The sequence below is a fragment of the Zonotrichia albicollis genome, chromosome 9 (assembly GCF_047830755.1).
Source record: "Zonotrichia albicollis isolate bZonAlb1 chromosome 9, bZonAlb1.hap1, whole genome shotgun sequence".
Lineage (NCBI taxonomy): Eukaryota > Metazoa > Chordata > Aves > Passeriformes > Passerellidae > Zonotrichia > Zonotrichia albicollis.
Genome location: NC_133827.1, coordinates 42276192 through 42302162, shown reverse-complemented (window position 1 = coordinate 42302162; position 25971 = coordinate 42276192). Strand labels below are relative to the sequence as shown.

At 40.0% G+C, this 25971-nt stretch overlaps 3 protein-coding genes across 5 annotated transcripts in view; 2 read left to right on the top strand and 1 right to left on the bottom strand.

Moving 5' to 3' along the window:
- Nucleotides 1–1022: 1022 nt before the first annotated feature.
- On the top strand, nt 1023–4360 carry LOC102060707 (tubulin alpha-3 chain). The gene is made up of 5 exons (XM_005495700.3): nt 1023–1238; nt 1838–2060; nt 2593–2741; nt 3071–3751; nt 3951–4360. The coding sequence occupies exons 2-5, from the start codon at nt 1958–1960 to the stop codon at nt 4245–4247; spliced, it is 1230 nt and encodes a 409-aa protein (XP_005495757.2). The 5' UTR covers nt 1023–1238; nt 1838–1957; the 3' UTR covers nt 4248–4360.
- A 630-nt stretch (nt 4361–4990) lies between these two features.
- On the top strand, nt 4991–25708 carry HPS3 (HPS3 biogenesis of lysosomal organelles complex 2 subunit 1). The gene is made up of 17 exons (XM_005495690.4): nt 4991–5432; nt 6409–6903; nt 8156–8342; nt 9320–9405; nt 11064–11256; nt 11524–11605; nt 13367–13521; nt 15034–15142; nt 15352–15533; nt 15892–16069; nt 16712–16942; nt 18579–18764; nt 19941–20129; nt 20693–20800; nt 21146–21352; nt 22682–22772; nt 23915–25708. The coding sequence occupies exons 1-17, from the start codon at nt 5210–5212 to the stop codon at nt 24040–24042; spliced, it is 3030 nt and encodes a 1009-aa protein (XP_005495747.2). The 5' UTR covers nt 4991–5209; the 3' UTR covers nt 24043–25708.
- CP (ceruloplasmin) overlaps nt 21684–25971 on the bottom strand; it is a 21543-nt gene continuing 17255 nt past the window's right edge. For 2 of the 3 annotated variants that reach the window (XM_074547616.1, XM_074547617.1), the window contains exon 20: nt 21684–24940. In XM_074547616.1, the coding sequence (XP_074403717.1) occupies nt 24771–24940 (170 nt within the window). In that variant the 3' untranslated portion in view covers nt 21684–24770. Of the gene's footprint in view, nt 24945–25971 lie in introns of all 3 variants that reach the window. The other variant, XM_014273224.3, reaches the window with a different exon arrangement.

Sequence of the window (25971 nt, the reverse complement as noted above, 5' to 3'; positions counted from 1 at the left end):
CCGCTCCACGTTCCCTGCAGGCCTCGCCAGCGAGCCCCGGCACGCCACGGCCGTTTCCCGCCTGAAGAGCACGGGCCGCGCGCGCCCCGCCCCGGGCAGCTCAAGCCCCGCCCCCGGATACAGCCCTGCCTCGTGGCAGTCTTCCCCCCCGCCGGGAGAGGAGCACCCTTGGCCAATCAGAGGCCTTCCCTCGAGCTCCGTCCGCGCGGGTAATGGCCAATGGGGAGCCAGCACCTGAGGCGAGGGGTTCGAGGCGGTTAACGGTTGACAGTTGGTGCTGGTCGGTCGCGGCGGCGGGCGTATTGTGGCGCAGTCGGAGTTCGTCACCTTAACGAGGCACCATGGTGGGAGACGGGATCCTTGCGGCTGCGGGGGGAGAAAGGGCTTTTGGGAGACGGGATCCTTGTGGCTGCGAGGGGAGAAAGGGCGTGTGGGAGACGGGATCCTTGTGGCTGCGGGGGGAGAAAGGGCGTTTGGCACAGCTTCTGTTGCGGCACTTCAGGGGAGTTCATGACTGCGCGTGCTGCGGCAGCACTCGCAGGCATTCTCTGCTTGAAGTCCCAGTGGTAGTTCTAAGGCAGAAGGGTTGGGGAGAAGATAAAAATAGCATGAAACCTTATTAACTTTAGAGGAGGCGAGGCATAGAAACCGACCCGTAGCTAGCAAGACGAGATATGTGCAAAGGAACTCTGTTCGGAGCAGGTACCTCCCGCGCGAAAAGGCGAGGGACGAACTGAAACCTCTGTCCAGGTGGCGGGGAGATAGCGGGACAGGGCATGGTGGCCGCCGGCCGGATCTTAATGCCGGTTTTGGGCCTCCCTGGCGCGTGAAGCCGTAGAGGGGACGGCGCGTGCTCGAGGGACGGCGGCGGTGAGGGCCGGGCCGGACGGCGCGCGCCGTTAGCCACTCCCTGTGCATAGCCAATCAGAGGGGGGGGGTGTGGCCGACGGCCGTCAGGGGCGGTCCGGGCGGCGCGTGCCGTGGGCCAGTCGCTGGGGCTAGCCAATCAGGGGAGGGGGAGTGGCCGGCGGCGGTGAGGGGTCCGGCGGGCGCCGCCAGTCTCGTAGCGGATCTGCGGGACTGGAGCGGAGACTGGAATTTGATGAAGCTACTAAAGAAAAGGGAAAGACCACCCAGACACCTTGCTTTTTCTTTTCTGCCTGTGCTTTTTTCTAGATACACTCTAACAGTAAATTAGAAAAGCAGCTTATTTCCACCTCACGTGTAAGGCAGTTGAGGTATTGGGAGATTAAACATACATGGCACAGTTGCTTAGAATCAAAGGAGCAAGCTTAAAGGGGGCAGATTATATTTGATTGGGACTCTTAAGACGATTTAATGTAGGAATATGTGTGAAGAAAAGATGTGCTAATTGCTAGGGCCTAGATACTGGTACGCTTATAATAAAGGAAAATGTACTGAATGGTCCTGTGCAGGAAAGTTTCTTGCAACAGTTACCCAGTATATGGTGTGGTAACGAGTCAAGGAGATTGGGAGGATATTATATAAAGAGGTCTTCCAAAAACTAAAAGATGAGTAAAAAGAAACTAGGCTGAATATTAAAGATGGAATATATATGCAGCATTGTAAGGGATAATGAATTTGTATTCACCCATGTGTTCATAGGGACTATGTTGTCTTTAGGATCTTACAGTATTCACAAAGTCAGTACAGGTCAGTAACGGTGAGTAGTGCCTTGCCAGCAGCCAACAACTTGTTCTCTTAAATTATGACTTAAGGGCAACCAGGGAATATTGCAGCAGAGAAAGATCATGGAAGATACAACCCACAGGCGAGTAGCTTCATGTCTCATTATCATTCTGTTTTTACTTTGCAGCGTGAATGCATATCCATCCACGTTGGCCAGGCTGGTGTTCAGATTGGCAATGCATGTTGGGAATTGTATTGTCTTGAACATGGGATCCAGCCTGACGGTCAAGTGCCTAGTGATAATACTATGGGACGTGGAGATGATTCATTTAACACTTTCTTCAGTGAGACAGGAGCTGGTAAACATGTTCCGAGAGCAGTGTTTGTAGACCTAGAACCAACCGTAGTTGGTATGTACCCAACATTAAAGATCTTAAGTGAAAAAGTGAGGATCCTTTATGGATTCCCTACTGTCTTTTTTTGTTTGTTTAGAACACTATAGATTTTAAAACGTGTGTCTGGATGCTGCTTTGACATTTGTGGTTATTGTTATTGGAAAGAAATTAAATAATGGTCTACCAGTAACAATATCTGGAAAACAAGAGAACTTTTTTTTTTATCTGGATCATCTTTCCAGACTGCTGCACTGTATACAGTTTTGCTTGAGTGCTATCCAGTATTGTGTCTGTACCTGTAATGTAGTTTTCTGAGTGATCTCTGTGTTCCTTGAGTACAAATTCTTCTTTGTGTGTGCCTGATGTTTACCCTGAAACAAAGGGGCAAAAGTTGTGCCAATTTCGTAGACCAGTCAGACAAGCAATGTGTAGTCAGAAATGCTGTCTACACTCTTTTGACACGTGTGCTTTGTGTGTAGTCACTAGGCAGCACACACAGAACTGAACAGATCAAATTTATGATGTGGTATTTTGGGTTTTTTTGTAGATGAAGTACGTACAGGCACGTATAGGCAGTTATTCCATCCTGAGCAGCTCATTACTGGGAAAGAAGATGCAGCCAATAATTATGCCAGAGGCCATTATACCATTGGAAAAGAGATTGTTGATTTAGTGCTAGACCGCATTCGCAAACTGGTAAGGATTCATTTAGTATTTAAAGTAATTGATACAGCTCTATAGCAAGCTATATTGATGGTTTGCTGGTTTTTTTGTTAACAATTTTGTGCATAGTTAATTGTTCAAAACAAAATAAACCTTTTATTTCCTGGTGTGCCCCATCCCCCCCTTTAAATAAAAACTCAATCAGTTAAACTAGAACCTTTCAAGAACATTGTTTTTTAAATAATAACAATGTAAAACCAGCAAACTTATGACAAATGCTTTTGAATGATTATTTTAATACTGATTTCTCCAAAACCATCAATAACTTTTTTTCTCCCATTTTTTTTTCCACCTCGTTATAGGCTGACCTCTGCACAGGGCTGCAAGGCTTCCTTATCTTTCATAGTTTTGGTGGAGGCACTGGTTCAGGGTTTGCATCACTGCTCATGGAAAGGCTATCTGTTGACTATGGCAAGAAATCTAAACTGGAGTTTGCAATTTATCCAGCACCACAAGTTTCCACTGCTGTAGTGGAACCCTACAACTCAATTCTAACTACTCACACAACATTAGAGCATTCAGACTGTGCCTTTATGGTAGATAATGAAGCCATTTATGATATATGTCGTCGTAACCTGGACATTGGCCGTCCTACTTACACCAATTTAAACCGATTAATTGGGCAGATTGTTTCATCCATCACAGCTTCACTACGTTTTGATGGAGCCCTCAATGTAGATCTGACAGAATTTCAAACTAACCTGGTTCCATACCCACGAATCCATTTCCCCTTGGTAACATATGCCCCTATCATCTCTGCTGAAAAAGCATATCACGAGCAGTTATCTGTGGCTGAAATTACCCATGCTTGCTTTGAACCAGCCAACCAGATGGTCAAATGTGACCCTCGCCATGGCAAGTACATGGCCTGCTGCATGTTATACAGAGGCGATGTTGTGCCCAAAGATGTCAATGCAGCCATTGCCACTATCAAGACTAAACGTACCATTCAGTTTGTGGATTGGTGCCCAACTGGATTCAAGGTATGTAGCCTATTAAGTACTTGTTATCTAAGTGATTAAGAATTGTGTAGTCTTCAGAGATGACAGTCATGCTACAGTATTTTGATAAAGTACAAAATTGAGCTTGTTTATTTACTTGTATCATAGTGATTTTTGTTAACAGAAATGAATCTTTAAGCCTTGGCATTTCTAAGGAAAGTTCTCATTTGTTTTCTTGAAGGTGGGCATTAACTACCAGCCTCCAACTGTGGTGCCAGGTGCTGATCTTGCCAAGGTGCAGCGGGCTGTGTGTATGCTGAGTAACACAACTGCTATTGCAGAAGCATGGGCTCGGCTCGACCACAAATTTGATCTCATGTATACTAAGCGTGCCTTTGTGCACTGGTATGTTGGGGAGGGGATGGAGGAAGGAGAATTTTCTGAAGCTCGGGAAGACCTGGCTGCCCTTGAAAAGGATTATGAAGAAGTTGGCCTAGACTCAATAGAAGCAGAGGCTGAAGAAGGAGACGAATATTGAGAAAACTAAAGCCTGGAAAAATCTGTTTACCGAAACAAAAAAAATCGCAAAACCCTGTTTGTTTTCAAATGTGATTCCAAATAAAGTTCCAAACATTATACTGCTGCTTTTTTTTCTTCTTCACTATTAATGTGCATATTCATGAAGGACAATTTGAGATTGCAGGTTTTGGTAGTGGATCTGTTACCTGCTTTAAAAGTACATAGTAATTTTTAGCTTCCTACATTAGCATAGTAAAAAAAAAAAAAATCTCATATTCTTTACTAGTATGGTCACATGAATAGAGCTTTAGAGACACATGGAAGCATCTCTATCATAGGACATTGGACTTGTGCAGAAAGTGCTGACCCAGCCGGCTACGGCATGGTGCTAACAACACCAAGGTTGTGGTTTCAATCCTCCTATGGACCATTTAGCTAAGAGTGATCCTTGTGGGAATACTCTGTGAAATAACTAGGCTTTTGTTTGGGGGGGTTTGTTGGCTATTAAGAAAGAATTGGTGTATTTAAGTACGAAAAAGTCTGCTTTTGACCCTGGGAGAAGGAAGAACCCAGGTTTCAGTAGCCTAATGCATTAGGTACGCTCCTGCTGGCCGTAGCAGCTCCAAGCCGTGCCCAGGTGAAAGCTGCTCTGCATACAAACCACCGACCAAACACGCGTCAGCAAGGTCTTCCATTCATGAGCCACCGTTGCCAGTCTCACACTCCTCATGGATCACTGGCAGTTTCTCTTTCCACTCGACAGCTCCACCAGTGTACGGCGCTGCTCACCCAGCAGCTGTCACGCCAAGGCCATTCGGAACCTCGTACAAGAGTACCTGTGCCGAGGCAGCCACACGGCCGCCCGAGCCCGCCCCGCGCAGCGCCGAGCGGAGGCGGCTCTGCCCACCGCGGAAGTGCTGGGCGCCGCCCCGGCAGACTGCGGGTGCCCGCTCCGCTGCCGCGGCGGAACTTTTCGGGACCATGGTGCAGCTTTACAATCTGCACCCGTTCGGGTCGCAGCGAGTAGTGCCTTGCAAGCAAGAACCGGCGCACTTCTGCTGCGGCCAAGACGTGCTGTTCGTGGCCAGCACGGCGGCCAGCTGCAGGGTGGACGTGTTCACCGTGCGCGAACAGGGCCGCTGCGAGGCCCTGGGCTCCTTCGCCACACTGGGTCCGGTGCTGCGCATGGCGCACAGCTCGGCAGGTCAGTCCCCGCCATCGCTGGGTCCGTGAGTGCTCGGCCGGGGAAACCGGGACGCGTGAGGTCTGAGTGCGTGGAGCGGCCCTGGGGCTCCGCCGGGTGGGGATGGAGGGCCAGCAGGGCCAGGGGCGGGAGGCGGGCGGAGAACAAAGCCGCTCGGGCTCTGCCGCGGAAGTAGTGCCTGGCCCTCCCGCCCGCGTCTCCCTCGGGCTCTTTCTCAGGGTGCTTCCGAGGCGGAGGTGGGGCGCACCTGCTGGAGCGGGCTGGCCTGCCGGCCGGGTAGCAAAGCGCGGGCCGGTCGCAGCGCCGGCAGCGCTCGGGCCTGCAGGGAGGGTGGGAGCCGCAGCTCCCTTCATCGTCTGCCTCCTCCTCCGTTGCGGTCTGTGCACCTGCCCCTGACGGCTTTTTTTCTTTTTTCTTTTTCTTTTTTTTTTGGAGAGGGTTCGTTGATTTTTGTGTGTGGTTTTTTTTTGTTTTTTTTTTTTGGCGGGAGGGGGGTTTGTTTGTTTTGTTGTTGCTGTTTGTTTCCGATTTTTTTCTTGTTTTTTGTATTTTGTTTTTAGAGCATAGAGTGGGGTGGTCGTTCCAGCCCATTCCACAGCTTTTCATGAATCTATTGGTCCGTTGCTTTCCATGGTCTGTAGAGAACAAAACATTTCCTCATTAATGGATATCAGAAGGCGGGGCGGTGGGGGGAATCTTGTGTGCAATCACAACTTACAGAGAGGATTCACACAGGAGTTACTCTGATCCTACATCTCGGAGTCTTTGCTTTTAGTAGTATGTGAAGTGTGTGCCCCCTAGCAAAGAAACTTGTGCTTTGTATTCAGTTAGAGGAAAATTGGTGAAAACTGTTTTTGGAATTTTTTGTAAGAGTTGAGACTTGAAGATGTTCTTTGTAGCATACTACAGCAGATAATGAGCTCAGAAACTGTAATCTGTTTTTAAATTATTATCAGTATGACTGCTTTCTTTTAAGGAGACTATCTGGTGACAATTGAAGAAAAAAGCAAAGCAACTTTCCTGAGAGCATATATGAACTGGAGATGCATGTCTGCAGGGAGTTCTCGCGTGTGTGTCCGGATGGTTGGTCACAAGATGGAAGAGTCATACACTGAAGCCTTAAAAGAACAAATGTCAGTTGTTGAAATGCCACTTTCAGATCCTCCACTGTGCATTTCATGTTGTCCTGTGAATGGAGATCTACTTGTGGGCTGCAAGAATAAACTTGTCATATTCTGTTTGAAATACCGTGTCATAAACCAGAATTTGACTGTGTTAGATTTTGAACGCTCCTTAATTTTGCACATTGATAACCTCATTCCTGCCGAAGTTGCATTTTGTGCCAGACATATAGCCATAACAACAGAGCTGGATGTTCTAATCCTGAAACTGGAACTGATCCAGCAAAGTGCAGACAGGACAGAGCAGTGTGCTCAGGGAGTCAGTGCACCAGAGAAGGCTATGGATGGAGGTAGGTGCTGAAATAAATTTTTAAATTTTTTTAATCTCCAAGAATCTGCTAATTGATTCCCGTTGTTCTGAAAGTAGTCTCAAACAAGGTCTTGGCCCTTCAGAAAATATTTCCAGATTGTCCTATCACTGACTATCAGCTGAATATTCTAGAGCATGAAAGGTTGTACCAACCTGCAGTTGGAGGTAACATTTCAAACAAATATGCCATCGTGCTCCACCTTTAGAAGATAGTACAGCCTCTGCAGACACAGAATTAGGTCCCTGTTTTAGGATGCCACAATGGGCCAAGTTAAAGTAGTAGTAGTTCAGTGTGCTGTGTTCAGAAAAATTATTCTATCAGTGTCACTGCCTAAGTAACTGGCTTACACAATGAGGAATGTTTCTGTGGTGATATCTGTATACTTTTTTAACTGTTAGGATCAGAACCTGCCATAATCAAGCAAATTCTCCTTTTTCATTCCTTTATCTTATTCGAGAGCTTGTCTTAGAATTATAGAAATCCCAGAAATAGATGTACTCGGGAGGTTTCATTCCTGTATATTGCAGGATATCAATCCATATGTAATCAATTATCAGTTCCCACTTTTCCAAACATATATGTATCAGATCAACAACAAACCTTAGGAAGGTCCTTTCTTTATAATTGAAGAAACTTAAAAGGAGGGTCATTTAGAAATGGAAACTGTGCCTAGAAAACATTTATAGGTAAATAAGTCTTTTCAGATAGGGACAATATAAATGCAGTGTTCTTCACTGAGTGAAGATGGGTCTTTTTTCAGATAATGGTGTTCTCCCCTTGTTTTTTTTTTATTACTAAAAACCACATAGAAAAGTTCTAGTTACCTTCTGAGTATTACTAGGGTTTGCTTTCCAGGATTTAAGTGAGCTAAAGATAACACAGCTTCCTCTGATAGCTGCATTTGCCTTCTCAAAACCTCTTCAGCAAAAAGTGAGCATTTTTTGATGACCAGTCATTTGTGGCACCAGTTGCCGTTGACTCACCTTCTAGAGTTTACCTGTTAGGGTTTTTTTTCCCAGAAATCTTGACTCTTAAGTATTCAGACTGTTAAGGCTTAAATAGGAATTGTTCCCATCTTCTAGTATGGCTGTTTTCAGAATCTTGTGGTTTGAGGAAGCCAATGCTAGCAGGGTAGCTGTAATTGGAGTATTTAATCAATATTGTCGTACTATTTTCTTACTGCTGTGGTTGGAGTGGTTTGAACAATTAAGATAGCATTTTCGTTGCTCAGGTGTGAAAGATGAAAGTCCTTCAACACATCCTTTACAGCTTGAATTAGATGAGTTCATCATATGTCAGAAGCCAGTGGAACTGCTTGGGGAAGAAAGTAAGCTGTGTGAGATACCTGTCACACTGGAATGTACAGAGTTACCTACAGAAGACACAAAGCACTTCCAAGTGCAGTATCTGCTTTTCAGGTATTACAGATGTGTTTTCCCTTTTATGGTTTAATTTACTACAAAAGACCAAACTGCATTGTGTGTTTTGTCTTTTTGAAAGGAAATTCCTGATGTTTTGACTTCTGGGTGTTTTTGTAAGGTTTGGTGTTTCTTTTGAACTGAGGAAATCCTGGGATACCGAGGAAAGTCCATTTTTTAGTATCTTGGAATATTTCAGTTGGAAGGGATCTGCAACAATCATCTAGTGCAATTGCCTGACCACTTCAGGAGGGAGCCACTCTTAAAGTATATTGTTAAGGGCACAGTCCAAACGCCTCTTAAACAGTGACAGGTCTAGGACATCAGCCATCTCTCTAGGAAGCCTGTCCAGTGTTTCACCATTCTTGGTAAGAAAATGGTTCCTCGCATCAAGTGTAACCCTCCCCTGGCACACCTTTGAGCCTTTTCCAGGATCCCATGGAGAACAGTTCAGCACCTGTGCCTCCAGGTCCCCTCCTCATGAAGATGATTTAGTCTTCCTTTTTCACCAAAATTTCTATCAAAAGCTAAGGAAGAATTGATGCCAGGGTCCAACAGCGAATTCCAAAGCAAAGCAGGGAAAAGGATGACACATAGTAGGAAAAAAATAGTGTTGGACATGGCATGGTGTTCCATATAGCTCAGTGGACTAAAAAGAAAGATGAAAAAAAAGGATTAAATTGAGGTCAAAATCAGTTGTGGGATTTCAGCTGTGTGATGTCAAACTTTGACATGCATCTTGCAGACAAGCAAAGAGAGAGGATTTAGGTTGCAGGAACTCTATTAATAGAGTTCCATCTAACTGTACCATGTGCTTATTTGCATTGCTATTAACGGCATTGGTAGTAGGAGTGTGGATTGTTGTTGAGTGTTAAAACATGAGCTTTCCTTCTTTTATCCAGTGCTGTTTACTTGTCCAAAGTATATAATTGTAATTTTTCACTGCAGTCCCATGATTTTTTGGACTGTTTTCCTAGACATTTTGCACCTGACCAGTCGCCTTTTGGGTTTTGTGAAGAGATGAAGTTGCACTCTGTTCAACTGCTTCCTGTGTACCAGACAGGTAAATGGATATGCATGAATACACCATGGACTGTGTCACAGGAGGCTTGTGAAAGGAAAGAGCTTCATTGTGTATCCTCTTTCATACACTGTGTGTGATTTTTTTACGTTGATTTGTTTTTAAATTGAGATCTTTTCTCCCTTTTCAATGATTTAAACTGAGCTTCTGTTAGCAAAAAAGTATTTTAATTCCCCCAAGTTCTACATAAAACTTGAACTAAAATCCCAATTCAACGCACTGTGTTGCAAACCAGTTACTCTTTACATTGCATTAATAAAATTCTCATTATTACAAGATACTAGACTGCCACTCAGCCACCTGAGGAAATCAGAGTAGTAAACCTTAATAATCACTAAGATACTGGTTACCTTTCTGAAGGGCCTTCATTAAAATTGGAAGGGATGAGTGCAGATTTTAGGGGTTCACTAGCTCAAGCCCCAAAAGGTCCATGGAAGAATTTAATGCTGTATGTTAGCAGTCAGATTTTGTATAATCATAGAATGTCCTGAGTTGGAAGGGACTCACAAGGATCATAGAATCCAACTCCTGGGCCTGTGCAGGAGAACCCTAAGAATCCCACTAAGTGCCTGAGACCATTTTCCAAATGCTCCTTGAGCTCTGGCAGGCTCTGGGCCGTGACCACTGCCCTGGGGAGCCTGTTTCAGTGCCTGACAACCTCTGGGAGATGAGCGTTTTCCTGATAGCCAACCTAAACCTCCCCTGACGCAGCTTCATTCATTCCCTCAGGACCTGCATGTAGAATGCTCTCAGATCTCTCCCCCGTCTCCTCCAGGCTGAACAAACCAAGTGTTAGCCACTCCTCCTATGGCCTCCCCTCCAGACTCTTCACCATCTTTTTAGCCCTCCCTTAGTCTCTTGTCTAATAGGTTTATATCCTTCTTGTATTCTAGTGCCCCAAACTGCCCCCAGGGCTCAAGCTAATGCTGTCCCAGTGCAGAGCAGAGCAGGACAATCCCATCCCTGCCCCACCAGCAATGCTGTGCCTGATGCATCCCAGGATATGGTTGGCCCTTGACTTTTACTAACTCCTCACTCAGTTTGAGATGGTTTACTGTCTGCGAAGTAGCAATGCCTCATTTAACTTGCAGCTGGCTGAAAAGAATGAGCTACTTGCCATTTAACTGCAGCTGTCTTATGCTCTTGTGTGATTTACAGGCTTTGTTAAGAGGGTCTGTAGAATATGATCACAGCTGTTACCTACTAAAGTGGCATCCTATAAATTCTGCGATTTCCAGCCTTTCCTTCCCTTAAATAATACTTGCTTTTTTTGTGAGCTGCAGCTCTGGATGAGCATTCGTTCCAACTCAAAAGTAATTGTCTAAGATCAAGCTTTCAGTCCATGGATGTTTAGTTCTGGTGAATTTAGGACTCTCTAATGCTGTTACGTCTATAGAATTTCTTCTCTAGGTGCTACATTCATGTTTTTGTTAAAATGCTTCCAAATGAGGTTATGTGTCATACAATTTTTTGACATATGCACTGAGCTTCATATAAAACTTCTTTTTACTAGCTACTAAGAAAACTAGTCTGCAACTTGGGTAGGTTTGATTCTGTCCTTTAGGCATCAGGCTTGGAATGGAATCGCCGGGTTTTTATTTATGAAGCACATAAAATGCCTTTCTCATTACTATCTTTAGGAATTCCTGCAACAGCCTATGAGGAAACTGAGAACAAGAGAAAACTTCTGAGTCTCTTCTGCTTTTTCTCTTTACCTCATGTTGGATATCTCTACTCTCTTGGGAAGTTAGTAGAACTAATTTCTACTTACCAATATTCAGAAAAGTCAGAGCAGGCAGTCCTCACTCCACAGTTCCTACACGTCATTACAAGGTACTATGCTTATGGTTTTACTGGTAGTATTACTATGTTTCTCTGTGCTGCTGTCCTTTCAAAATTTTTTTCCCCTCTGATGCGTCCTTTGTAGCCTCCTGGAAATCTCTGGGTAGGCTCATGTGCTAGTTCAACATATTCTCCTGCTTGGGCTTTTAAGCCCATTTCTTCAAAGTAAAAAGAGCTGATTAACTGTAGTCTTGGCTACCTGACTTTTGCAAATATAATTTCTTTTCTTCATTGTTGTGTTTTCTTCTTTTCCTCTAGTCAGAACCTGCAGTGCTTCACAGTGCGATGCAGTGCAGCAGCAGCTCGTAGTGAGGATCCGTATATTGACACGACTGTGAAGGTACACCTCTCATTACCTCACTAATGAATGGAAGTAGTGGTATGGCACTTAGTTTTAAAATCCTGTTTGCTTCTGGTGGCTGAACCAATAAAATAACATCCAAAATGAATGGCATGTTGTATTTTGGTGATCTACAGATGTCTCAAAATCTATTGTTGCCATGAAAAATTTTAGACCATTATAGAATGTTTTCAAAAACATGAAAAGCAATAAAATAATTTTTTTTTGAAACTAAATTCCATGCTTTTCTGTATAAAATTGAACAAAGGGTGCAGAGTTTTCTTTTATTGTATAATGTTTCTCTCTCTTAGGTGTCCTTGAAAAAACATTTTTCTAAGAGGCATGTAGGCAATCAAACAAGTCTGCCACCAGATACTTAGGGCATGTTTTTTAGAATTAGGGCTTTTGATCCTTGGAGGTCTTAACTTTTCCCCTTCCTTAAATTGCTTATCAGTAAAAATCTATTGAATGTAAAGATTGTGATATACATGAATAAAAGTAGTAGGAAAGATAGAGGAAGTTATATTGTAAGGTAGCATTTAAGGATTTCTTCTGAGCATGTAGACAGCAGATATAAAGAAACCATAGGACATTAGAAGTTTTATAAACTTTTCAAGAGCCAAACATGTATTCCCAGCTCTGGATAGGTAATACCAGCACGTGACACAATCTCTCCTGTCCATTCTCTAGTCTCAGCTTTCTGCATTTTTACTGTGTGTTACATTGACATCCATCATAGTTCCTCCAGTCAGTCAGCAGGCTGCCTCCTGTGTCTGTAGTTTTGGAGAGGTGTGAAGGCTGCAGTCCTACACAGATTTCCATGCTGTAGCTTGCCATCCGCGGTGTGTCCACCCACTCTGGCATGGATCCATCCATGGGCTACAGTCCCTCTGGGACATCCCTGTGCTGGTGTGGGTTGGGTCCTTCATGGGCCAGTTTCCCTCATGGGTATCCCTGCCCCAGTGTGGAGTTTGAAGTGTTATGGTGGTTATTTTTATTACTTGCCATTACTATTTTTCCTGCTGTTTTTTTAAACCAGGTTTAGAGCTGCCTCATTCTGGGTCTCACGAGCCCAGGGCAGTCTAGAGCCTCCAGACCACCACTGTAGGCCTCCACCTCTTACAAGAAATTGAGGTGTCTTCAAAAAGCAGGTTACTCATGTAATGCTGCGTTGTCTTGTTTCACTACATGTGTTAATTTGTAAGTGTAGTATTTCATCTTTTTAAAGCTGTAAATTTAGAATATTTCTGTGAAAATGAGGCTGCATTTTTCAATTTTAAGTCCAATATAGATGATAGCATATGTTTTATGTAAAAAGTGCATAGAACAAATTGGGAAAGAAAATAATACTGGCTATGTAAGGTAACAATAGGCAAGCAAATATAATACTTCTATCTGTAATTGCTTTTTATAAGCAACTCAGATTAAGGCTTTTGTAATCAGCGGCCAAAATCAAACTAATCAGGATAAAGTTTTCTGTGTTAGGCATCTACTTCAGATTCAATTATTTTGAGAAACATAGCTGAAACTGTGCAGTTGCTTTGAAGAGTGAAATAAATTTTTTCCACTCATTATTAAATAATTCTTGTCAGGCCTTTATGAGTATTTTTATTCTTGCTTATATGATGCACTCAAAGTTAGGAAAGCTAGTGGATGTTTTTAATGTCAGATCATTGTACAAAGGTTACTTTTTTTCGGATTTATTTAAAAACTCAATGTGCATACCAAGTGAAATTACAAAACAGTCACTTTCCTTTATAGGCTTGTCCACCTGTCTCACTGGATGTCTGTACATTAAGAATGCAGCTTTTTATAGGACCAAGAGCTATCTGTCATTTCAAAAACCATATAATTCTTTTGACTAAGGCAGACACAGAAGATATTACTGAAAGAAGAAAGCCTACCAGAAGGATGCTGTAAGGATTTGTATCTTTTAGGGAGCTGGTACTTACAGCTCTGTGTACAGTGTTGAACTTGTGGATATTGCAATTTAAAAGAGGTTCTTCTGTTGAAAAACTCTTGAGAAATAGTTGCCTTCTAAGTGACTGAGAAGAGCAATCAAGCTTTTATTTTTTTCAATTCTATTGTATTTACTGACATAGAAGAAATGAGCATAAAGTCACAAATGCCTGAATGTTAAAATAGCATTACTAAGAATTTATCATGAGAATTTACAAAGTATTTATCTTGAGAAAAAATGTAGAGTACCAAAAATATGTAGTGCCATAGCTACAGGTTACAAAATATGTCACAGCACAAAATGAAAATGTCTTATCTTTGCCTAAGAGTTCTTGCCAAGAAAGTTGTGAGGATCACTGTAGTTATCAATGACAAAAGTTGGTCAGACTTCGCCCCAAGTTACAGTTGTAGCCTGTGTGTAGCCAGAAGTAAATCTGACTTTTTACAAGTTTCCAAGGAAACTGCTATTCCCTTTCCAGTTTTGAAGGCTTTTCATAAAACAGCTAAGGAGCTGTTCTAAGCAGTTATTCAGAAACCACATTTATTAAAGTCAGTTTAAGTTAATTAACAAGAGTGGGACAGCTTTAGTTGATTGAGGAGTTAGTTGACCCAGTATTTCATAAAGTCTAGAGCAGACATTATTCAGAAGAAGATAGGGAGAATCCTGTAAGGAAAAACAACTATTCCAAATACTGTAGTTTTCTTGTATAAAGCACATTTTCTGCCAGTTGCATTGTTTCAAATATTCAAATATTCTATCAAATTGACATTTGAAGAAGATACACTTTTTGCCTTCTGTAAAAAATGTAATGAACAAATACTAAGCTACGTAGCAGAATCATTTGAAAATAAAGATGTAAAAATCTTCTCATCTGTACAGTTAAAATAAAATTTAAAAACAGAACAAAAAGAGTCTGTTTTCCTACAGTGTTTTTAACCTTAGGGCTTTATAGACCAAGCCAAAGTTTTAGAATAAAAGTATTCTGATATCTCTTTATCCCATGTGTTGGCAAACAGTGATAGAGCTGCAGGGGCAACCATGCACTAAGTCCTTACAGGAGATTAAACAGCTAATATAAATTACCTAACTGTTCACGGTGGGGTTGGATAAGGCTCTGGGTAGTCTGACCTGTTCTGTGAGTGGCATCCCATGCCTATGATGGGAGGGTTAGAGCTAGATGATCTTTAAGGTCCAAGCCAAGCCATTTGATGATTCCATGATTCCTGATACTCCCTGGTGTTAAGCACAGGAGAAGATGTAGTGGACAGTTCTGATGATGACTCTTATGTGTGAACATACCTATCCCTGTTCTGTTATTAGCCAGTATGACTTAAATTCACAGCTTAACTCTTCAGCACTTACGTGTCTGCAGACATATCTATTTATGCATTTGAATTACAAAATGAGTGGGGTTTTTTTGGTTGCATAGTGTTTATTTCAACACTGACAACTCAGCATTTTTCTCTAGTTCCAGAAAGACTGACCACATCAAATCCAGAACAAATTCTGAGTCAGAGCCGGGTTGGAATTTATATATTATAAACACTGTTTCAACAATTCAGCTTTACAGAGAAATGGTATGCTCAACTCCTGCTTTTGTTATTTGCTAACTAAAAATAAGTACTGATAGTTAATCTCTGATGCATGTCGTTGCTGAATATGGTGTAATATATTTCTTGTGAAAAGCCCATAGTCCAATTTCAGACAGATGCTGTCCTCATTAAAATTATTCCTGTATATTCTTAATTTTTGTCAGTAGCCTAAGTATATGCTGTGTCTGTTCTAGGTAGAATATAGTAGAACTTATGAAAATGTTAAAACTGAGAGCTGCATCCATCTTTTAAGTGAGGCTCACTTACTGATCAGAGCAGCTATAATGGACCCTCATTTCCTTAAATCAGATGAGAAGGAAGATCTTCTGAGAGCATTCAGAGAAAGTTGTGCCTTCTTAGGAGACTGCTACAGCAGGTATGTTTTAGATGTCAAAGTGGCATAGGCATGTGTTTCCAGTGGTGTAACGTTAAAATGAAAATCCATAATTCTTTGCTATTTTACATTAATATTGCATATGTCATACAAACCTTTCTGTTTTACAAAACCAGCTTAGTCTAGTTTTCTTTTCTGGTTGTCTTTATTATCATTAAACAGAATTATTCAGAATTATGTTGAATTAAACAGAATTATGTTGAATATGAACAATATATGCAGATAACTGATGTGCCTGTGACTTTGTTTGAAGTACTTTTAGCTCTTACAAAGAGTGATGGCAAAAGCATTGCCCTTAGTTGTTTTGTTATTTTTTTCCTTCCTCTCTTATTTCCTTCAGGTTTGACACAAAGGATTACCACCTTGCTTTGCCATACTACAGAATGTCAGGTTTATCCATGACTGAAGTTTTAAAGAGACTAGTTTCAGAAGGTGATGAAATACAGACATACGAGAGAGGATTTATATTTTACTTAACTCATTCTCTTAATGAAGACTCAAATGAAGAATTAAGTAAGGTAGAAATAAGTTGGTTTATTTGTAATCTGCTAATTTAGTTCTGATTTTAAGAATTGTGTATCAAATATTAATCACTTTTCATTTGAAAATGCTGAGCTGCTTTTTTAGTTTTACAGTTATTCTTTTTCACATTATTTTTATTTTCCCACTGTTGTCGAATAGTAAGCAGCACCTGTGATGATTTGGACTGCATTCAAGCAACGCCTTACACGTTTGGCTATCATGATGCATGTTGCTATGATCTGGTTCTCACTTGCACAGAGACACTTCTGGTTTAGGAAAGCCCTGCCTCAAATTTTTGTCATCTTCCATTTCTGTAGCAAAACAGGCTGTTTCCTTTGATCATTGCTAAATTGTACCAATTGCTAAAAACAATTCATTTTGGTGGTAGATGTTCTCCTAGCATGCCAGAATATGAGTTGGATCACTACCAGTTAGAAATCCTTTACTTTTACCTGTAGGGAGGAGAGAGGCAGGAAAGGTGCTGTGATTTGATAGCTAAGCTGAACTTGTCTGTTTTAAAAAAAAACAAACAAACCTGCCACAAAAACCAAAACAATAGAACTGCAGTACTTTCAAATGCCATAGAAAAATGAACATCTGAAAAGTTCTGAACTGTCAAATGGCTTTTATTTCAATAGGAATCAGGAAATAAAGTTCTCCAGATACTGTATCTTGCGGACCCTGTGCAGCTGCCTGATATCCTTTGCAGTCCCAGCATGAGAAACATATGTCCTTTGACAGCTGTGAAGTATCTCCAGAAAGTAGAAAAGATTATGCCATCAGTGGTCCTGACACTTACTAAGGCTTTCTTTGCTCTGAAAATGGGAGACCTGGCAATGTATGAACATGAAATGCACTCCTATAAGGAGGTAAAGTATGCCAAGAGCGTGAGCTGTTCATGCTTTACAAAGTCCAGGGCAATAGTTTGACTTGTAGTTGCATTTTACAGTAAAAGAAGCTTCCAGTCACTCGTCTTTCTCCTGATAGGCTGTGTAGGCTCCACTGAGTGTCTGCAGTAACAGTAGAATGGAGGGCTGACATACACTGGGACTGTACAGTTTGCCCTACAGGTAGGGTAGTCTTGTCTTGGCAAAAACTTACAAAATAAGCAAGTTTTGAAGCTCTTTATTCTTGATCAATTAGATGTTGTTTTACTGGGATGTAACCAACTCTGCCAGTGCTCTTCAGCTGCATGGGAGGATTGTATAGTAGCATTTCTTCACCTCTCCACCTGAAATTAATATGTGATATGCCCATCTAAACACCTGTATACAAACAGCCATTATAAAATTTTTATTGAACAGAATATTTGTTCATTGTTCTTACAAACTGAAGTTTCTGTATACAGTTTCACATCTTATGTGGAATCAAAGCACTTAACTCTTATTAAGACCAGATCAGAACCTACTTCAGAGCTATGAAATTAATAATTCCTCATCACTGGGGGCAAAAATGTTAGTGGAGCTGTCTCTGCCACAGATGTTCACATTGTGTGAGACCAGTCTGTAAATGACTTCTTGTTGAGTTTGATCAAGACTGTGGAATATTAAAAGGTAGTAGAGACTTTTTCTTACAGTGGAATTTTGGGAGTCTAAACACTTTTGAAATAAATGGATAGCTGTTTCAAAGTTAGATATCGTGCTTTGGTGGAAAAAGTCCTGCAGAGTTTTTAAAGTTAGCTGGTTTTGAGTTGCAGGATCGGAACTGTGGGGAACTGTTTCAAAAATTATATTCAGCACCACCTGCTTTTGCAGCACGATCAAGTGAAATTGCCATGTTGTGAGCAAACACGCTGTATGGATGTTATTTTGAGAATAAGGTGGCTTAGGCTTGAGTGGTTTTGGTTGGATTTTCTTTCTTTCTGATCTGATCTGTTAAATATGTTCTATTGCTCTTCACCTTTAAAAAAGCATTTTATTTCAAAGTAGGAAAAAACACTTTCAGAAAGCTACTCTTAATATTTCTTCTAGATCTGCCTTATATGTCTTGTGTAATTCATTTAATTTACTTAGGCATTATTTTGCCACTGTCTTTAAAATGGGAATAATATGTTATATTCACCTTCATAAGCACTCAACTCAAAATAGCTTCCTGTTACACAAAGTGAAGCACATTTTGATCATTGTTTCAGGGGTATTTTCAAAATAAAATCACACTTCTGCAAAGTATACTCTTGAAAAGTCAGCCAGTGATTTTTCAAACTACCCTGTATATCAAATGTCTTGGATTACTTAGTGAAATCCATTTTATGTGCACACTAACTCCATCTTTCAACTGAATATTACTTTCAGTGTTCAGGTACAAGGCCTGTTTTTCAGGAGTTGCTGCTCCAGAATGTAATTTGGATCTCTGTCTCTGGAGAGCTACTCTGTGAATTGCAGAAAGAATTTGCTTTCTTCCCTGCTTCCATCTAAATTTCACTGCCAGAGGAAATACTGAGTTTACTGAGCAGAATAATCTATATATTGAATTCTTTACCTGATTTGTATCTATTGATGTTTGTAGACAACACTGGCTTGCGGCTTCATTGGGCAGCCACGGCTCCTGCAGCAGCGTAAGGAAGGAATTGTTACACCAACTGAGTTTGCTGTTCACCTGAAGGAGACGCAGCCTGGTTTACTTGTGGCTGCCACTGTGGCTTTACATGAGAACAGTAAAATTGAACTAGAAGAAGCAGATACCTTTTTCAAGGTTGGCCTGTGATCATGTCTTTGCTTCTATTTTTTTCATAGTGACATTGTTGTGGGAAAGAAAAGCTGCTCCTAAACTCACATTTCAGCATTTCTTTAGAAAGAGTGAGATGACAGGTGGAGATATTGTAGTCATGATAGATGATTACAGAGTCAGAAACCGTACCTTATGGAATGAAATACTGGTTAAGTAAAGCAAAAAAAAAGAAAACAAGAAACCAACCCATTAAGTTCTTTGCTTTTAACTTGTCATTTGAATGGAAAATACCCTGATCTCAGAACCCTTTCGGTGGCTTCCTAGTAATTGAGCTTTCTAAGGCCATGGAAATGGTACAGATTCTGGATAAGTTAATTCCATAATCTTCTTTTAAAGAAATCTTCAGAATTAAAACATACTTCTAAAGAATATGACTTAAATATGTAATAGATATGTAATGTTCTGATTATCTGTATAAATCAGTGAAAGAAAAGTATATGTCTGCAGTTTATAAGAAATACCAATAGCTTTTCTAGTTTTCTTTCTGAAGTTTTCTTTCTCTCACCTGGGAAAAACAAATGTGTTTTTCCTTTATCTACAATGAATAGCAACACTCGGCTTAAAATACGTGTTCTTCAATGTACGTGTGTTGCAGTCTTAAGTGTATCTGTTACTGTGAAAGACGTATATCAAAAAGAGCAAGTCACCAAGTTCCAATTAGAGCCAGTGTTGTTGTTTAAAACCATTTGGAAACCAAGTAAGAATTCTTTTTGCTAGCACAGCAGATCCTAAATCATCTTCCTTGTGGGTTCTACCATGATGCCCATCTGAACTACACAGCAGATGTTATAATGGACTATAGAGACTTCTTTTCAAGACACTTACTTGTCTATTGGCATACGTAAAAATGCTCCTCATTAGCAGTCTGTAAATACTTGCTGACAGTTGTACTGACATTTCTGGCAGTAGGGTTAATCTTGAAGAAGAAATAAAATCTGTTGGTCAGAATTGATTACCTTAAAATCATCTACTGAACTTTTTACTTTGCATAGCAGTGTATTACATAGAATCACAGGAAAAAATGAAATCAAAATTCTGCTTCTAGTAAAAGTGAAAAACAGTTCCTCCTGTTTTTTCTAACTTTTGCTACTAATAATCACCATAGTCTAACTTGCTGTCTTCTATCATTTTTGTTCTTAGATGCTGTGTAATAGCAGTGAAAACACTATTCCCCAGCTCCTGGTGGATTTCTGGGAAGCTCTTCTTGTAGTGTCCTCTCAGGAAAAAATACTTCAGGAGCTCCTACTGAGGGTTACTTCTCAGTATGTTTGGAGAATATCAAAGAAGCAACTTCCTGAGACTAAGCCATTGAAAACAACAGAGGATCTAGTAAGTTGTAAACCACACAGAGTAAGTTTTAGGACTGTAGTGTTAGGACTCCACAATCTATCCAAGTACCATGCTTAATGTTTTAATTCTAGATAGTTTATCTCTTAAAAGAAGCAAGAGTGAAATAAAATAAGGTGATGTGCAGTTACAAATTAGTACTTCTGTCTTTGGCCACTCTTGCTCCTTGGGGACATTTGCAAATACACTTCCAACAGGAGTCAGCTCTGCATAGAAATAAGGGTTGAAACAAAACAGTGAGAATTTGTCAGGTGGGTTATTTACAATTTTACTAAGCTAACTAAATGAGGAAATCATGTGAATTATGAATTCTAAAGAATTGTGAACAGGAAAGCTGAAATACAGACGTTAATAAAAGTTATAAATAAATAGAAGTTTCCAGTGTATTTGTTATTAAATTGCACAAATCAGGAAAGAAGGGGTAGGTCCTCTTCTAAATTATACTATTTGAGATTAAATTTTTCTTTACTCACAATGAGCTTCATATGGTACTGTTACTAACAGTAATATTTCTTCTTATTGCAACTTAATTCTGTCTCATATAGATAAATTCCTGCAGTCATTTTGGGTTCATTGTTCCATGGATAGCTTCCATAATGTCAGTGGGATGTTCATCTGACAAAGATTACCATGAAGACATCTCAAGACTACAGGTATGAAACAAGTATTACTGCTTTACATCTTAAATCCATTCTGCAGATATTCATGATTCTGTGAATTACTTTCTCCAGCAGACTCTCCTCTTCCCCCCTAAGCTATCCAAGTCAAAATAAAAGGTTGACTGAAATGATGCAAGAAAAAAATACTGAAGAGTTCTGTTGATAACAGTATTTACACTTGCATCTGCTCTAAACTTGCTTTCCCAATTTTCAGCAATATTTATTAAAGGAAGTATTATTTCAGGAGTATTCGAGCAAGTAAGGGCTTTTCTTCTAAGGTTATGGTTAGCATTTTTTGCAATGTTTGTCTTAAATACAAACAATATTTCTTGCCTTCAGTCTCTTTTATGCAGTCAGTCAATCAATATAGCTTCAGCGCTGCCACTTTTGGAGCCCCTGACAGAGGCTGACAGCGTTGGCCTCACTGTCCGTGTTCTCTGCAATACCCGTCTGGGCAACCACGAGGAAGCCATTGACCAGCTGCTCGCAAGGTGTCCTGGTGCAGCTGTGATCTACGCTCAGCATGAGCTGAAAGGTGACACTCAGGTGGGCTACTTTCGATACAGTGTTCACTATCATTTGGGGTTTTTCCCAAACTGAAATGCTCTATGTACAGATGGACTCTGGATGGATCACATAGCCTAGCTTTCAGGCAAAGTGAATTGGTTAGCTTGCGTTCCACCTCTTCCTTGGTGTTTTAGTTCCTTAACCCAGTCCTCAGTAATTGTAATGGAATATTTTTTCCCTCCAGTTTCTTTTGCCACTTACTCTATTCACTGAGGTAAACTTGAAGCATAGTCTTTTTAGATTGGTACAGTGCCTCAGAAAAAAGAATATGTTCTTTTTGTGCTGTAAATGAAAAGCTTCTTTTTTCTCACTGACTGACTATGTTCTGAATTGTTTGTCAATGTTTATAAAGTGAAATCTTAGTAATAAGCTGACTGACAAGAGAACATAGTCCCTTGAATAAAATTGCACTAAATATGTTCTTCCTGTGTTCTAGTGACATCTTCTGACCTTGTAGCAATCAGAATGGTAGCAGTACACTAGTGGAAAGATTGTATCTTTGTATCCCATTTTCCCATTACACCTCTGTACAGTTTTAGCTTTGGAACTGAATTTATTCTAGTGTTCCAGGACTACAGGAAGTAGGCAATAGAAGTAATTTCCATTTCCCAGCACAGCAACTCAATCAATTGTATGGAGCTCTGCTGACCAGAGTCCGGAAATGTGATCTCTATCAGACAGGTAGAGAACTCTATCAGACAGGTGTACTAGAACTCTATTCAGAACCAGATTTGAGCTTTTTATCCAGATCTGGAAATCGTTTCTGTGATTGTTCCCACATTAGAGTAGAATGTGAGGTTGCAGTACTGCATCTGAACACAAGTGAAAGAAAATAGTTACCAGTTTTAAAGGAGGAAAGAAATCCCTTTCCTTCTCTCCATTCTTACCTACAAAATTGTGCACAAAACCTAATTTACTACTTCAGCTGTTGGAATGAGATACATCAGGTCAGGAGACAGAGCAATGCTATTCACCACTTTCCATCAAGCTGTTTTGAGAGAAAAAATTCTCTGACTGAACTGGTATTGCTAATTAGGTGATGGTTTTTGTCTTCTAAACTTTGTTCTATAGAGATATGAGGGACACTGTATAAAGAGCAGAAAAAAGTTACACTGAAGATTGAAAAACTCAACATATGCAAAATCACTGCATTTCAAAACATTATATAAACGAATTATTGAGTTCATAATAACTGACCTGTATTTGTACACATCTGAGCTTAGTTCAGGTTATTTTTAGCAGGTCTTTCATGCTCTTAATTTCAGTCCTTGTTCATTTATACATTTACTATTGGATTTTGTGGGTTAGGCTCTGTGGTGGAACAAGCTGCTTCGTGAACTTTGCAAGAGAACTAGACTTACTGGAAATGACTGCCCCATTCTTATTTCATCACTCAAAGGTAAATCAACTGGTTGTGACTCAACTCTAGAAGGCTATGTTCATCAGCTAACATTGTTAATAACTGTTCAGACTAAGGACTACTGAGATGATAATTTGAAAAAAAAGGGGTCTTTTTCTTCAATTAAAGCTAATGCAGTTTAGCAGCCTATTTGGTCATTAGCACAGAGTTCTGCAATGTAGACAGTGTAGCCTCATAAAAATCAGGGCATTAATTTTGTATTGAAAACAGGTAAATTGTTGTAATCATACTCTTTCTGTATAGGTAAGGAATAGACATAATTTAAAAAGCCTACTAAACAGACTAATTCTGATTGTTTTTTTCTAGGCTAAATGACTATATTGTTCTTAGGTAATAGGCTGTTAGTGATAACACAGGGGAGGCTTAAGTGTGTATTGGTTATTAGTTCATAGACTAAAGAAAACAGTATGTTAATACTAAAAGTAGAGAAATTCACCCTAGTAGTTCTGTAGTCCTATCATTACACATTTGTAAAAAATTAATAACATTGTGTATAGCTGAGGGGCCGGTGTGATTGTTTTGAGAAATTAGGAATATTAAATAAAGCACATATACTGTTCAAAGTATGCTATTGGAAAAGTATGCTATGCCTGAGAAAAACAGCATTGTGGCATTGCATTGTGCAGCACAGTTCTTGTAAAGTCCTAGTTTCTGGTGCCAGCAGTTTTTCTTTGGATTTATTTTCATGCAGTAACTGTGTTGTAATTGCATAAGAACATACCATTACACAACTTGGTCTGAGAAGCTTCTTGCAGAGCATCCAGTTTTACAGATAGTGTTGAGTGAGGGTACTAATAAGATTTCTAGGGCTTGCTTTGCATTTCATGCATAACATGTGAAATACTAGATCAGACTTCATTAGTGTTAGTGCCATGTGTAGACCCAATGTGTCTTGTTAGATAGAGGCTTGTTTTTGATTGAAGTCATAATTTCAGTTTCCTTTTTAGATGTCCCATAGTTGTGTTTGCGCACAAATGGCTATGTCTCAAATATCGTTACAGTTGCAATATTTAAATAATTTGATTATTTTAATTAATAATTACATTGTTAATGCTTTGGATTTTTTTCTTTGTTCCAAACTCAAAATACCTAAACAATATTTTCTCCCCTGCTCTGAGCAGAAACTTTATCAATTGTTGCAATGGAACTGGAGCTAAGGGACTTCCTCAGTCTTCTACCAGAAGATGGAACTGCAGCATTTTTTCTGCCACATCTTCTTCACTGCAGCCAGAAGAAGCTGCTGACCTAAAAAAATGACCTGTGGACCTGCTGTCCACTCAGCTACAGTGTGGTGTAATAAAAAAGTAAATGAAACAACCAGTAGAACTCCTTATAAGGTACTGCGAGCCTCCCTTCACATACATCTTATGTCAACTGCAGAAGGACAGCTGTTTCCTGAGGCAAAGCATCTGTTTTGAAGCTAATTCTGGTGCCAAAGCAGCTAGGAAATAGAGACTCTACAGTACAACTGAACATACAGTGTTCACTGAAAGTATTATTTCAGCCTAATTTTGCCTTGGAATTATTTTCAGAACAGAAAACCAAGTCTTTTAAATGCACATTCTTGAAAGTTACTACTGCATAAAATTGTAAAGTAATTAAATAGAAATAATATAACTATTTTGTTAACTGCTCAGTTATACAATACTATATATCTTTTCAGAGTTAACCTATGAATAACGTGATAACCAAATTCCTGTTTTCTAAACATTTACTACAGACATACTAATAAAATGTGACAGTATGATGACTGATAGCCCAAATTGTGCTGTTACTCAGGGTTATTTGCAAACTTTAAAAAAAAGTACATTTCATTAGCTCTTCCGTGTTCCTCATCTGCTAAATAACATGCATTAGCCATCACCTAGAATATGTTTCGCTTGCAAGATACTGTTTTCATTTACAGAAACATAAATTTATAAGCTGTTACATTCATTTAGCTGTTTTAGTCTGTGGTTCTTTTCTTAGGCACGGTCATTATGCGAAATCTTCCAAACTGTGTAGAGATGAGTGGTCCAGAAGAATATTTTCCAAGAAATTAAGGTAGACTTTGGAGTATCGCTGTGTTAAAATGCTTTCATCATTCCTGAGTGCCTGGTACGCCTTTACGCTTGAACTGATTGAATAATCTTGGGAACAGAGACTGCCTGTCTAGAGGGAGAAAAATAGCTTTATTGTACATTTCATCAAAAGAACAGTCTGTGCATGTGGCCAGCAGAGTCCAGAATGAGCACAGAGGGTTCAAGTATGTTCTGGACATTGTGAGTTAGATTTAAAAACAACTTTAAGATGCAATGAGGGTTACATTTTAATGCAGTCTAGATGGTTAATAATAAAAATAATCTGATGTACTGCTGATCCAAGTTGAAAGTCTGTTTTTATATGTCTTTCTGTATACTCTTAAATGAGCCTTGTTATTGTCTGGACATCAGGCATAACATACTGTGTAACATACTCAGTTTTAGTGTTTATAAAATTGAATTAGGTTCTGTTTCATATTCCAGTGGTTTATCAAATAGATTTAGATTTTCTGTTTAACATTGCATTCTGTATTTTTTAGTATAGCTAAAATGTAAATCACATGGTTGTATATATATACATACATCACATATTTTGAATTATTTCTACTGTTCTCTTTTTCTCAATACCTGTTATGCTCTGTCTTTTGAGTACTGAAAAATGTTGGTTTTAAAATTGAATTAACTTTTTAGAAACAGTAACTTTTCTTCAAAATTCAAGTTTTTTCACTGGCGATATTGCCAGAGCAAGGTAGTAGTGTCTGTAAAGCTACAACATGCCCTTGAGAAAGTAAACACTATTTTAGTTTTTCAGTACTTCAGCTGTATGGGGATGATGAATTCATCTGTATTTATCAGTGTTGCTTGTTTTAACAAAGATTGAGATGAAGTCTGTCACTACTGGCTACAGAAGTACTCTGTCTCATGAAGAATTCTTTTTAAATAAAAAAATCTGTCATGTAGATATCATGGACGGTAAGTTGAAGTAATAGTCAGTTATCATCCAGTCCTTTAACTACTTCATTTTCCTGAGCAGCACTGAAGGAAGTATGACTAGGTTGCCTGCAACATCTTGGCTTCTAGACATGGAATACTGCTGGGTGCCTGAACTGGTTCTCAGTATGCTGGCCTGTCTGTGAGCCCCATTGTGCCCCTTGAAA

Excerpts from the sequence above, each read along its gene's own strand:
- LOC102060707 (XM_005495700.3), top strand. The coding sequence starts at position 1,958 with ATGGGACGTGGAGATGATTCATTTAACACTTTCTTCAGTGAGACAGGA. Across the intron at positions 2,742-3,070 it reads TAGACCGCATTCGCAAACTG|GCTGACCTCTGCACAGGGCT; the intron begins GTAAGGATTCAT and ends ACCTCGTTATAG. Across the intron at positions 3,752-3,950 it reads GGTGCCCAACTGGATTCAAG|GTGGGCATTAACTACCAGCC; the intron begins GTATGTAGCCTA and ends GTTTTCTTGAAG.
- HPS3 (XM_005495690.4), top strand. The coding sequence starts at position 5,210 with ATGGTGCAGCTTTACAATCTGCACCCGTTCGGGTCGCAGCGAGTAGTG. Across the intron at positions 21,353-22,681 it reads AGCTGAAAGGTGACACTCAG|GCTCTGTGGTGGAACAAGCT; the intron begins GTGGGCTACTTT and ends TTTGTGGGTTAG. Across the intron at positions 22,773-23,914 it reads TCTTATTTCATCACTCAAAG|AAACTTTATCAATTGTTGCA; the intron begins GTAAATCAACTG and ends TGCTCTGAGCAG.